General features: G+C 54.7%; 1 protein-coding gene across 1 annotated transcript in view; it reads left to right on the top strand.

The window, feature by feature from the left end:
- The window catches only part of LOC119923131 (platelet-derived growth factor receptor alpha-like), a 41,518-nt gene that overhangs the window by 22,350 nt on the left and 6,637 nt on the right, over positions 1-12,531 (top strand). The window contains exons 11-19 of the mRNA XM_038742659.1: positions 3,615-3,730; positions 5,115-5,241; positions 5,578-5,771; positions 6,014-6,105; positions 6,226-6,358; positions 8,235-8,339; positions 10,725-10,835; positions 10,961-11,108; positions 11,634-11,785. Of these exons, the coding sequence (XP_038598587.1) occupies positions 3,615-3,730; positions 5,115-5,241; positions 5,578-5,771; positions 6,014-6,105; positions 6,226-6,358; positions 8,235-8,339; positions 10,725-10,835; positions 10,961-11,108; positions 11,634-11,785 (1,178 nt within the window). The remainder of the gene's footprint in view (positions 1-3,614; positions 3,731-5,114; positions 5,242-5,577; positions 5,772-6,013; positions 6,106-6,225; positions 6,359-8,234; positions 8,340-10,724; positions 10,836-10,960; positions 11,109-11,633; positions 11,786-12,531) is intronic.

Below are 12,531 nucleotides of genomic sequence, written 5' to 3'. Positions count from 1 at the left end.
TGCTGTATGGGGTTCCTACATATACGAAGTGCTGTGTTGGACTCCTACTCTATGCTGAACACATATTACGTTCAGAGTACCGTCCCTTATTTATAGTATTTTCTTTTTAATAGTGTTTATTAAGCACTTACTATGTGCAGAGCACTGTTCTAAGCACTGGGGAGGTTACAAGGTGGTGATGATGATGATGATGGTATTTGTTAAGTGCTTACTATGTCCAAAGCACTGTTCTAAGCACTTGGGAGATTACAAGGTGATCAGGTTGTCCCACGGGGGGCTCACAGTCTTAATGCCCATTTTACAGATGAGGTAACTGAGGCACAGAGAAGTGAAGTGACTTGCCCAAAGTCACACAGCTGACAATTGGCGGAGCCGGGATTTGAACCCATGACCGCTGACTCCAAAGCCCGGGCTCTTTCCACTGAGCCACGCCGCTCAGTATTTGTTAAGCACTTTCTATATGCCAGGCACTGTGCTAAGCACTGGGGTAGACACAAGCTAATCAGGTTGGACACAGTCCCTGTCCCACATAATAATAATAATAATAATGATGTCGTTTATTAAGCGCTTACTATGTGCAAAGCACTGCTCTAAGCGCTGGGGAGGTTACAAGGTGATCAGGTTGTCCCACGGGGGGCTCACAGTTTTAATCCCCATTTTACAGATGAGGTAACTGAGGCCTAGAGAAGTGAAGTGACTTGCCCAAGGTCATCCAGCAGACAACTGGTGGAGCCAGGATTAGAATCTAGGTTTTTTTTTGACTCCCGAGCCCGTGTTCTGTCCAGTAGAGAAGCAGCGTGGCTCAGTGGAAACAGTGGAAACAGCCTGGGCTTTGGAGTCAGAGGTCATGGGTTCAAATCCCAGCTCTGCCAATTGTCAGCTGTGTGACTTCGGGCAAGTTGCTTAACTTCTCTGTGCCTCAGTTCCCTCATTTGTAAAATGGGGATTCATTCATTCATTCATTCAATCGTATTTATTGAGCGCTTACTGTGTGCAGAGCACTGTACTAAGCGCTTGGGAAGTACGAGTTGGCAACATATAGAGACGGTCCCTACCCAACAGGGATTAAGACTGTGAGCCCCACGTGGGACAACCTGATCATCTTGTATCTCCCCAGCGCTTAGACCAGTGTAAGAGTTTAATAAATACCATTATTATTATTATTATTAGACCACGCTGCTTCTTGCAGCTGTATCGGGTGCCTATTGCGTGCAGAGCACTGTACTGAGGACGTTGGGTGCAGAATGCCGTACCGGGCACCTATGGCATGCAGAGCACTATGCCGTATATTTGGGAGGGTCCCATAGGATTAGAAGAGCAACCCCTGCCCTACTGTGTGCAAAGCACTGCACTAAGCACTTGAGGAAGGACAACAGAGTTAGGAGACACAGTCCCTGCTCTCAGAGAGCTTCCAGGCTGTGGTGTGAAGAGCGCTGCACTAAGTGCAACTAAGTTGTTGCCAACTTGTTCCTCCCAAGCGCTTGGTAGAGTGCTCTGCACACAGTAAGCGCTCAATAAATACAATTGAATGAATGAATGAATGCTGGGGAGAGTGGAACAGAGTTAGATGTGATCCCTGCTCTAAAGGAGCTCCTGGTCTAGTGGCCCATAACTTCCTCGTTGAGGGAGGGGACGCCTGCTCCGGAGTGACCACAGTGACCCAGGCGGGGATCTCAGGAGGTTCTGGCCCCGTATGGTGAACGTCGGGCTCCAGCCCGGCCCGGGTTCAGGTGAAGTGTCGGGGCTCCTGGCCCCAGGAGAGGCAGCGGCGGCCAGGCCCAGGGCCCCTGGGATTCCACGGCTGGAGGTTGATGCCTGTCTTCTTGTTTTGTTTCATTGTCTATCTCCTCCTTCTAGACTGTGAGCCCGTTGTTGGGTAGGGGTTGTAGCTATCTGTTGCCGAATTGTACTTTCCAAGCGCTTAGTACAGTGCTCTGCACACAGCAAGCGCCCAATAAATACGATTGAATGAATGAATGAATTGTTGCGGAGACCTGGCTCCCCCAGCCCCGTGACACCCCACCAACTCCCTAGCTTGGCCGTTGGCCGGCTGCCTCCTCTGGAGGCTGGCCACATGGGGATCCCAGTCTCCTGGGTCCCCCTCAAGACTGCTGGAGCAGACAGACAGAAATGCTTTTAGAACAGTGCCCAGCACTTAGCACAGTGCTTTGCACATAGTAAGCGCTTAATAAATGCCATTATAAAAAAAAACTGCACAAGAGCCGTCTGGATTGCCCTGGCCCTGGTGTGGGGTATTTCATTCACTCATTTAATTGTACTTATCATTCATTCATTCATTCAATCGTATTTATTGAGCACTTACTGTGTGCAGAGCACTGTACTAAGCGCTTGGGAAGTACAAGTTGGCAGCATGTACCCAACAGTGGGCTCAGAGTCGAGAAGGGGGAGACAGAGAACAAAACAAAACATAGTAACAAAATAAAAAGAATAAATATGTACAAATAAATAAATAATAAATAGAGTAATAAATACGTACAAACACATATACATATATACAGGTGTTGTGGGGAGGGGAAGGAGGTAAGGCGGGGGGAATGGGGAGGAGGAGGAGGGGAAGAGGAAGGAGGGGGCTCAGTCTGGATCGCTTACTGTGTGCGGAGCACTGTACTAAGCGCTTTGGAGAGTACGATCGTGGCGCAGTGGAAAGAGCCCGGGCTTGGGAGTCAGAGGTCGTGGGTTCTAATCCCGGCTCTGCCACTTGTCAGCTGTGTGACTTTGGGCAAGTCACAACTTCTCTGTGCCTCAGTTACCTCATCTGTAAAATGGGGATTAAAACTGTGAGCCCCATGTGGGACAACCTGATCACCTTGTATCCCCCCAGCACTTAAAACCATGCTTCGCACATCGTAAGCCTGCTGTTGGGTAGGGACCGTCTCTATATGTTGCCAACTTGTACTTCCCAAGCGCTTAGTACAGTACTCTGCACACAGTAAGTGCTCAATAAATACGAGTGAATGAATGAATGAATGAATGAATAGTAAGCCCGCTGTTGGGTAGGGACCGTCTCTATATGTTGCCAACTTGTACTTCCCAAGCGCTTAGTACAGTGCTCTGCACACAGTAAGCGCTCAATAAATACAATTGAATGAATGAATGGATGGATGAACAAATACCGTCATTATTATTAGTATTATTATTAACAGTAAACAGAGACATTCCCTGCCCACAACAAGCTTATAGTCAGAACCCAGAAGGTCCCTTCCATCTGAAATGTCTGTTTGGTGCGGGACGGAGCCACCTGGACCACTGGCCCCACCTGGGCTGTGCCAGACAAAGGAGATGCCCTCGGGGTCTGTCGCCTCCCCTGTTTTCCCCTCCCCTGCCTGCCCTGGGACAGGCGTGGGCACGGTCTGCACTGGGCATCCTGTGGGGCAACCAGCGTGCAGTTCCTCCCACGGTCCTGGCACCCTGGGGGAGACCCCCAGGCCAGTGCTCTTTCTACTAGGCCATACTGCTTTCCTGCTGTTGAAGTGAAATAGCAGAGATGAAGACTTTCCCCTTTTGCAGAATGATTTAGCGAGAAACCTTCTACGTGTGGGTTTTCTGTGGTGCCTAATGAGTGTATTCCCGTCGGTCCTCTTCGATGTCACCAGGTATCAGAGCAGGCTGAAGCTGATCCGTGCAAAGGAGGAAGACAGAGGGCACTACACAATTGTGGTGCAAAATGAGGATGATATTGCGAGCTACACTTTTGAGCTGCGGGTTCACGGTAAGATTTAGGGGCAACGCTTCCGGTCCGGGGGTGAGAGCAGGGCAGCCGCTCCCCATCCAGTCAGCCAATCAATGAATCAGCAAGATTCCCCGAGCACCGGCCGTACACACGGCACTGTACTAAGCGCTTGGGAGAGTATAACAGTAGCCAGATGCGTGTTCCCTGCACTCAGCGTGCTCATGATCTACTATGGGTGGCTGGCAAAAATTACTTACAGGGATCTTATCTACTAAATCTTTTACATCGTACTCTCCCAAGTGCTTAGCACAGTGCTTGGCACATAGTAAGTGTTCAGTAAACACCATTGATTGGTTTATGGATTGACTGCAGTACTCTACACACAGTAAGTGCTCAGTAAATATGATTGATTGAAGTAGATAATAATAATAATGATGGTATTCAGCGCTTACTATGTGCAAAGCACTATTCTAAGCGCTGGGGAGGTTACAAGGTGATCAGGTTGTCCCACGGGGGACTCACAGTTTTAATCCCCATTTTGCAGATGAGGTAACAGGTCCAGAGAAGTTAAGTGACTTGCCCAAAGTCACACAGCTGACAGTTGGCAGAGCCAGGATTGGAACCCATGACCTCTGACTGGGTGAAATAGCTGAACAATTAAATGTAGAGATAAAGGCAAAAGGATTAAATCAGTTGCCTGCGCGAGTGCTGAGTGTAGAAATAAAATGAGGAAGTGTTGAAGGTTGATATGACTGGAGTTGTAGAAATTAGTCTAGCCTGTAAGATTCTTGAGGGCAGGGATAAAACCTACCAGCTCTATTATACTGCCTTCTCTTATACGCTTAGTATAGCGCTCTGCACAGGTAAGTGTTCAATAAATACCATTGACTAATTCAGTCAATTAGGGAAGGTTTCCCGGGGAGACGGGTTTTTAGAAAAGCTCTGAAGACTCACCCTAGTCACGGGGCTGGTGAGCTTTTTGTGGGGCTAGTTCTCAGTGACAAGCTCAGAATAGAGCACACGGGCTCCCCATTCCCCACTACTAGAAATGGCGAGTTCCAAAGGGGTGGAGAGTAACTATTTGGGGCGGTTCGGCTCCACGCTTGCTGGCCACTGGCTCCCAGAGAGCCCCGTTCCCAAGGCACTGCCAGTCTCCGCTCTTTTTGCGTCTTGCTGCGGTTCAAGCCCCTTTTCTCTTGTTCGGTCCTCGGCGGAGGGGGAGAACAGCTGGTCTTATAGGGCGGGGGTGGCGCTCGTGTAAATGTGGGGGTCTCTCCCCCGCCCTTCACATAGTGGGTGCCCGGCACAGCGCCCTGCTCAAAGTAGGCATCCAGCATGGCGCTCCGCACGCCCGACGTGCCCCAGGCCCAGTGCTGAAAGCCGTTCCCTCCTCACACCCCTCTCGCTCCATCTCTCCCTTCAGTGCCGGCCTCCATCTTGGATCTGGTGGACGACCCCCACGGCTCGGAGGGTCGCCAGACCGTCCGCTGTGTCGCCGAAGGGATCCCGCTGCCCGACATCGACTGGCTGATTTGCGCGGACATTAAAATGTATGCAGAGCAGCCCACGAAGCCTGACCACTTCCTCTTCCCCGGTCCCGATCTGAGGGTCTGCACCGGCGGTCTGAGCCCAACGGTCCCGGGGGGGGTGGAGGGGTATGCGCTTTGAGGGGCCAAGGGACGTTGGGGCCGCTGAGGGTTTCAGTAGGGGGCTTAGGCAGGAGCTGCGGTCCACTGGGGACTTAGTGCAGCTCCTGGCCCGTTTTCTTCTCTGAGATGACCAGCAGAGTGTGCGGGGACCAGCAGGGGTGTCGGGTGTGGTGGGGGGAATGCTGGATAAATCCTGCCTCCCTCCCGCTTCAGCCTCGGCCTCCCCGCTCTCCCCAGGTGCAAAAATGAGACCTTGTGGACCCTCCTGGCCACCAACGCATCCGACATCACCATGGTGGCCCACAGGGGCGACCGGGACACGATTGAGAGTCAGGTGACCTTCCAGCAGGTGGAGGAGACCCTGTTGGTTCGCTGCCTGGCCAAGAACCACCTCGGGGCCGTGACACGGGAGCTGAAGCTCAAGGCCCCCGGTGAGTTGGTAGGGGACAGTGGCGGGGGCAGGGACCGCCGGGGACCTCCGCCCAAATCGGGAACGACGTGTAGCTCCGCCTTGCAGAGAGCCACGGGCCCGTTGGGCCCTGGCTGGGAACAGTGCCGACGGGGCCGACGTCTGGAGCGGGGGCTCCCGTGTGGGGTAGGTGGGTAGGCGGGAGGTTTGGACCCTTCCTCCCCGCCCGGGGCCGTGCTGACCCTCGGAGTTCTCCACCCGCAGTCCTGTGCATTGAGGTGAACCTGGTTGCTGCCGTCCTGGTGCCCCTGGTTGTGATCGTCTCCTTCATCATGATGGTCATCAGGTGGAAACAGGTCAGCTCCCCCCCCAGCCCCGACCCCCGGGCAGAGCCCTCCCACCTCCTCTCCACGGGGGCCGACCGGGGTCTCTGCTCGGCCCAGCCTCCCCGGGCTGATGCCCCTCTCGCCTTGCAGAGGCCGCGCTCTGTGATCCGATGGAGGTACGTGGAGTCCATGAGCCGGAACCGCCACGAGTCGTTCTGCATGGAACCGGTGCTGCTCCCCTACGACTCGCGCTGGGAGGTTCCGAAGGACCAGCTGGTGCTCGGTACATGGCGGCTGCCGAGCCTCGGGGACTCCTGCCCCACGCGAGCGGCCTAGGGGGCGAAGGCGACTGGCTAGCGATAGTGAGGACTAACAGTGCCTTTATGGGCCGTTTAATTCATTCGTTCAGTTGTGTTTATTGAGTGCTTACTGTGTGCAGAGCGCTGTACTGAGTGCTTGGAAAGTACAATTTGGCAACAGAGACAGTCCCTACCCAACAACGGGCTCACAGTCTTGCAGGGGGAGGAAGACAACAAAACAAAACAGGTAGACGGGTCTCCTCCTTCCCCTCCAATCCCCTTACTGTAGGGGTTCCTCAAGGGTCGGTCCTTGGTCCCCTTCTGTTCTCTATCTACGCTTACTCCCTTGGGGAACTCATTCACTCCCACGGCTTCAACTATCATCTCTATGCTGATGACACCCAAATCTACATCTCGGCCTCTGCTCTCTCTCTGTCCCTCCAGGCTCGTATCTCCTCCTGCCTTCAGGACATCTCCATCTGGATGTCTGCCCGCCACCTAAAACTCAACATGTCTAAGACTGAGGTCCTTATCTTCCCTCCCAGACCCTGTCCTTTTCCTGACTTTCCCGTCACTGTAGACGGCACTACCATCCTTCCCGCCTCACAAGCCCGCAACCTTGGTGTCATCCTCGACTCCGCCCTCTCATTCACCCCACACATCCAATCCGTCACCAAAACCTGCCGGTCTCAACTCCACAACATCGCCAAGATTCGCCCTTTCCTCTCCGTCCAGATCGCTACCTTGCCGGTTCAATCTCTCATCCTATCCCGACTGGATTACTGCATCGGCCTCCTTTCTGATCTCCCATCCTCCTAAATCTCCCCACTTCGGTCTATACTTCACTCTGCTGCCTGTACAGAAACGTTCTGGGCATGTCACTCCCCTCCTCAAAAATCTCCAGTGATTGCCTGTCAACCTACGAATCAAGCAAAAACTCCTCACTCTCGGCTTCAAGGCTCTCCATCACCTCACCCCCCTCCTACCTCACCTCCCTTCTCTCCTTCTCCAGCCCAGCCCGCAACCTCAGCTCCTCTGCCGCCGCTAACCTCCTCACTGTGCCTCGTTCTCGCCTGTCCTGCCGTCGACCCCCGGCCCACGTCCTTCCCCTGGCCTGGAATGCCCTCCCTCCACACATCCGCCAAACTAGCCCTCTTCGTCCCTTCAAAGCCCTACTGAGAGCTCACCTCCTCCAGGAGGCCCTCCCAGACTGAGCCTCCTTTCTCCTCTCCTCCTCCCCTCCCCATCGCCCTACCTCCTTCCCCTCCCCACAGCACTTGGAGATATTTGTAGAGAGGAGTCAGGTGAGACGGGTATGATCAGAGAGAGGGATTTCAGAGTTGGTGAGGGTGGAGATATTGCAGCGGTAGGAGATGTCGAGGTCGAGGGTGTGACCAAGTTGGTGAGTGGGCGAGGTGTGGTGGAGCAGGAGGTTGGCTGCATCAAGGAGAGATAGAATGTGGGCGGCAGAGAAGTCACCAGGGACATCCATGTGGATGCTGGAGTGTCTGAGGATCAGAGTGAGCATGGAGAACCTGTGTTAATGGAGAACCCTGTGCTAAGTGCTGCGTAGACTCAAAACCGTCAGATTGGAAACAGACCCTGCTCCTCACAGTCTACGAGGGAGGGAGAGTGGGGATCTTTATTCCTGTGCACCACTCCTGCCCACGCACACCCTGACACGTGCACAAATCCATACCCCCATAGGCACACGCACACTCACCTCCGCACATGCAACACGAGCCCGCCGGCCAAGTCACAGCCCTCCCGGAGGGGCCCCAGGAAGGCAGGCAGGCAGGAAGCAGTGGGAGGGAGGCGGGGCTGGCTCGCTCCTGCCCTGACCAGCCCTGTCGCCCACAGGTCGACTCCTTGGGTCCGGAGCATTTGGACAGGTGGTTGAAGGCACTGCAAACGGACTGAGCAAGTCCCAGCCCAAGATGAAGGTGGCTGTGAAAATATTAGGATGTGAGTGACTCTCCCGATGCCCTTTGGGGCTTCCATAGTGCATGGCGGGGGGGACCGGGTGGGCCCTCCCTCTGAGACCCCCCAGGAGTCGCCACCCTTCTCTCTCCATCCCCCTACCCTGCCGGGGTGAATCCCCTGGGATTGACTCGCTCTTCTGGGGTGCAACAGGGTGGGTGGGTGCTGCTGGTTTCCCCAGCTCCTCGCCTCTCCGCCCCAATCTCTCTCGTAATGGTATTGATAAAGGGCATACTACATGCCGAGGGCTATGCTGAGCGCTGGAGTAAATTTAGGATTATCAGGTTGGACACAGTCCCTGTCGCCCCCGAACAGTCAGGGGGAGCAGGAATCTCATCCTCATTTTACAGATGGGGAGGTTGAGGCCCAGAGAGGTTCGGTGACTTGTTCAAGGTCATTCAACAAGCCCCTGTCCCCTCCTCATATGACACACCCACGCCCACTCTCCTGGACTGAGTTTTTTCCCCTTCTGGCCCCTCAGCTTTCCACTGGCCAGCTGCCCTGTAGCTGGCTGGCCTCTCCTCCTCAACCACCGTCCCCTCTCCCGTGCCATTACGTGCCCCCGCCCCTCATTCTCCCCAGCTGAAATAGCCTCCCCACTCCCATCAGAGCCCTTCTCCTCAGCCCCCCTCCTCCAGAAAGCCTCCCCTGACTAACCACGCCCCTGCTGCACACATTCCTCATCCCACCTTCCGGTTCTTCCTCCTCCCTTGGGCCCAGGTCTGTCTGTCTTGGAGAAGCAGCGTGGCTCAGTGGAAAGAGCCCGGGCTTTGGAGTCAGAGACCGTGGGTTCAAATCCCGGCTCTGCCACTTGTCAGCTGTGTGACTTTGGGCAAGTCACTTCACTTTTCTGGGCCTCAGTTCCCTCATCTGTAAAATGGGGATGAAGACTGTGAGCCCCTCGTGGGACAACCTGATTACCTTGTATCTACCCCAGCGCTTAGAACAGTGCTTTGCACATAGTAAGCGCTTAACAAATACCAACATTATTATTATTATTATCCCAGCTCCGCCAACTGTCAGCTGTTTGACTTTGGGCAAGTCACTTAACTTCTCTGTGCCTCAGTGACCTCATCTGTAAAATGGGGATTAAAGCTGAGGCCCCCCCCCCCCCCGGGACAACCAGCAGTGTGGCTCAGTGGAAAGAGCTCGTGCTTTGGAGTCAGAGGTTATGGGTTCAAATCCTGCCTCTGCCACTTGTCAGCTGTGTGACTTTGGGCAAATCGCTTCACTTCCCTGGGCCTCAGTTCCCTCATCTGTAAAATGGGGGTGAAGACTGTGAGCCCCCTGTGGGACAACCTGATCACCTTGTAGCCTCCCTAGCGCTTAGAACAGTGCTTTGCACATAGTAAGTGCTTAATAAATACCATTATTATTATTATTACTATTACTAACCTGATTACCTTGTAACCTCCCCAGCGCTTAGAACAGTGCTTTGCACATAGTAAGCGCCTAACAAATATTATTATTATAGGGAGAGCTCATGTAGAACAGCCCCCACCACCAGGGGGAGCTCCTTGAGAGCAGGGCAACCGCCTTACATTTTTCCTGCAATGCCCTCAGCCCCTAAAAGGGAGTGCAGTCCAAGCCGGGCCCCCAGCCGCAACGCAACTGCTCTGCGCCACTCACGGTGACCGTCGTAATAAGGGGAATGATAGGCAACTCTCAGGGACTGCTTACATACCACTCACGGTGACCATCGTAAACTGTTAGGGACTGTTTCTCCACCATGTGGATTATCCAAGCCCCCACCTTCCCCTTCCTGTTCTCCCTTCGCCCCTTGTCAGCCCCTCCCCGAGGCCGGGAAGGGTGAAACTACTATCCCGTTGCCGTTTATTGGTGGTCTGGGGTGGGGAAGGTGCGGAAAACTGTTGGAGAAAGGTTCTCTCCTCCCACATCTTGGGGGTCTCGTGCATCTCTGTCACCACGGTCTCCCCTCTTTGTGGCTGTGGGGGCTCGCCTTTCACCCATCACCCTGCTCTAAGACTGGTGACCTTCAGCCAGTGCTCTGGGCTCATTAAGTGGCCACCATTAAGTGGCTGGGCTCGGGTCATAGAGTCGAGTGGACGGAGAGGCCTCTGTGTGCCGTGAAGGAGTGGGGCAGTGCTTGGAATTACCGAGTACCGACTGTGTGCACAGCACTGTGCTAAGTACGGTATAACAGAGTTGGTGGATACGATCCCTGCCCACAAGGCACTTGAAGTCTACAGGAGACGGGAGATATCGGGGAAATTTGTTTTGCAACATCCTGAGGGCTGGGAAGTTGGGCGGTGGGGGACCCCTGGGGGTCTGCAGCCGTGCCGCGGGCGCTCGAGCTCCTGGGGGCCGGACTGCCCAGACTGACCGACGTGTTTTTCTTGACCCCGACAGCCACGTCTCGATACAGCGAGAGGCAGGCCCTCTTGGTGGAGTTGGACATCATGATGCATCTGGGCCCCCATCTGAACGTTGCCAACCTCCTGGGAGCCTGCACCCAATCAGGTGGGTGTGGGTGGCCAGGGACATGCCCCGGCACGTCCAGGGCCGAGGGACGACTGGGGTGAAGGGCTGGGGCTCTGTGGGTGCACCCCTGCCACCCCACTCACTTGCCATTAACCCGGCCTCAGGACCCATCTACATCATCATGGAGTACTGCCTCTACGGCGATCTGGGCGACTACCTGCGCAAGAACCGCAATAGGTTCCTGGCTGTCCACTCGGAGAAGACGGAGGAAGAGCTGGACACCTTGAGCCCCGACGACAAGAGCACCATTAAGTGGGCTAGGGCGGGGCATGCTGGGTGTCGCCCTGAAACCAGAGGGGGTGGGGCCGTGTACTGATTGCCCTCCTGAACGCCCACTCTCAAGGCCGGGAATAGAGACAGGAGCGCCAGGGGTGTTGGATTGTCCAAGATGGGTCACTGGGGGAGAGTCAGGAATTGGGAGGGGAGAGTCGGGGGTTGGATGGTCTGTGCTGGGTCACTGGAGGAGAGTCAGAGGTGGAGACGGGAGAGTCAGGTGGGCTGGCAGGTGCTTCTCAAGATCTGGTGGTCCCTGGGCCTCTGTTTCTGTAAATGGGGGCTTTCCCGGGGCTGGGGAGGAATCAGGAATCAGTGCGGGAAGTCTCTTTGCCAAAGTGGGAAGGAGGGGCCGGAAGTGGCCCCGCTCTGTAGAATCCCCGACCAATGAGAGGCCATCAGGGCCAGCCCCCTGCCCCCTCCATTAAGACCTGTTTCCTAGACGAATGTTTCCCTCAGAGGGTCCGGGGTCCCCCTCCTAACACTTCTCTTCGGCCAATGCAGTTACGCCTGTCTCACATCTGAAAAAAATCGGGACGACGCGGACGTGACACAGGAGGTCGGCACGCAGAACGTGTCCAAGTTGGAGAGGAAAGAATCGTCCGAGCATGTGGACTTGCATAAATGCCTGTGCCGCGACAAGAAGTCCATATCGGGTGAGTGACGGTCCCTGCGACTGTCGGGTGGAGAGGTGGGCAGGGGGCAGCACGTCCAGGTGAAGGGCTGAGGGCATTACCGGTGGAGGCTGGCTGGACAGAAAATGCCGAAAATGCCAGGCCATTTGGGGGCTGCGGCACGTGGCCCGGGATCATTTGCTCTGCCACCTTGGGAGCCAAGTCCTCTGTATGGGCATGGGAGTTAGAGGATCTGGGTTCTAATCCCGTCTCTGCCACTTTCCTGCTGCCTGACCTTGGGCAAAGTCACTTCTCTGGGCCTCAATTCCCTCATCCGTAAAACGGCGATTGAGACGTGAGCTAGGGACTGTGTCCAACCCGATTACCTCGTATCCATCTCGGTGCTTAGAATAGCGCTTGGTACATAGTAAGCACTTAACAAGCACCATAATTCTTAGCAGGAGGAGCAGCGTGGCCCAGTGGGTAGAGCACGGGCCTGGGAGCCAGAAGGTCATGGGTTCTAATGTGAATTCCTCCACTTGTCTGCAGCGTGATCTTGGTCAAGTCACTTCTCTGTGCCTCAGTTACCTCATCTGTAAAATGGGGATTGACACTGTGATGGGGACTGTGTCCAACCTGATCTGCTTGTGTCCACCGCAGTGCTTAGTGCAGTGCTTAGTGCAGTGCCTGGAACATAGTATGCACTTAACAAATACCATTATAATAGTAATAATAATGATAATCTCTAGGGCAGGAGGAGGAGGAAGGAAGTGGCAGGAGATGGGGTC

This window comes from Tachyglossus aculeatus, unplaced genomic scaffold (genome assembly GCF_015852505.1).
Source record: "Tachyglossus aculeatus isolate mTacAcu1 unplaced genomic scaffold, mTacAcu1.pri scaffold_146_arrow_ctg1, whole genome shotgun sequence".
Classification (NCBI taxonomy): Eukaryota; Metazoa; Chordata; class Mammalia; order Monotremata; family Tachyglossidae; genus Tachyglossus; species Tachyglossus aculeatus.
This window is presented reverse-complemented; position numbering and strand designations above follow the sequence as displayed.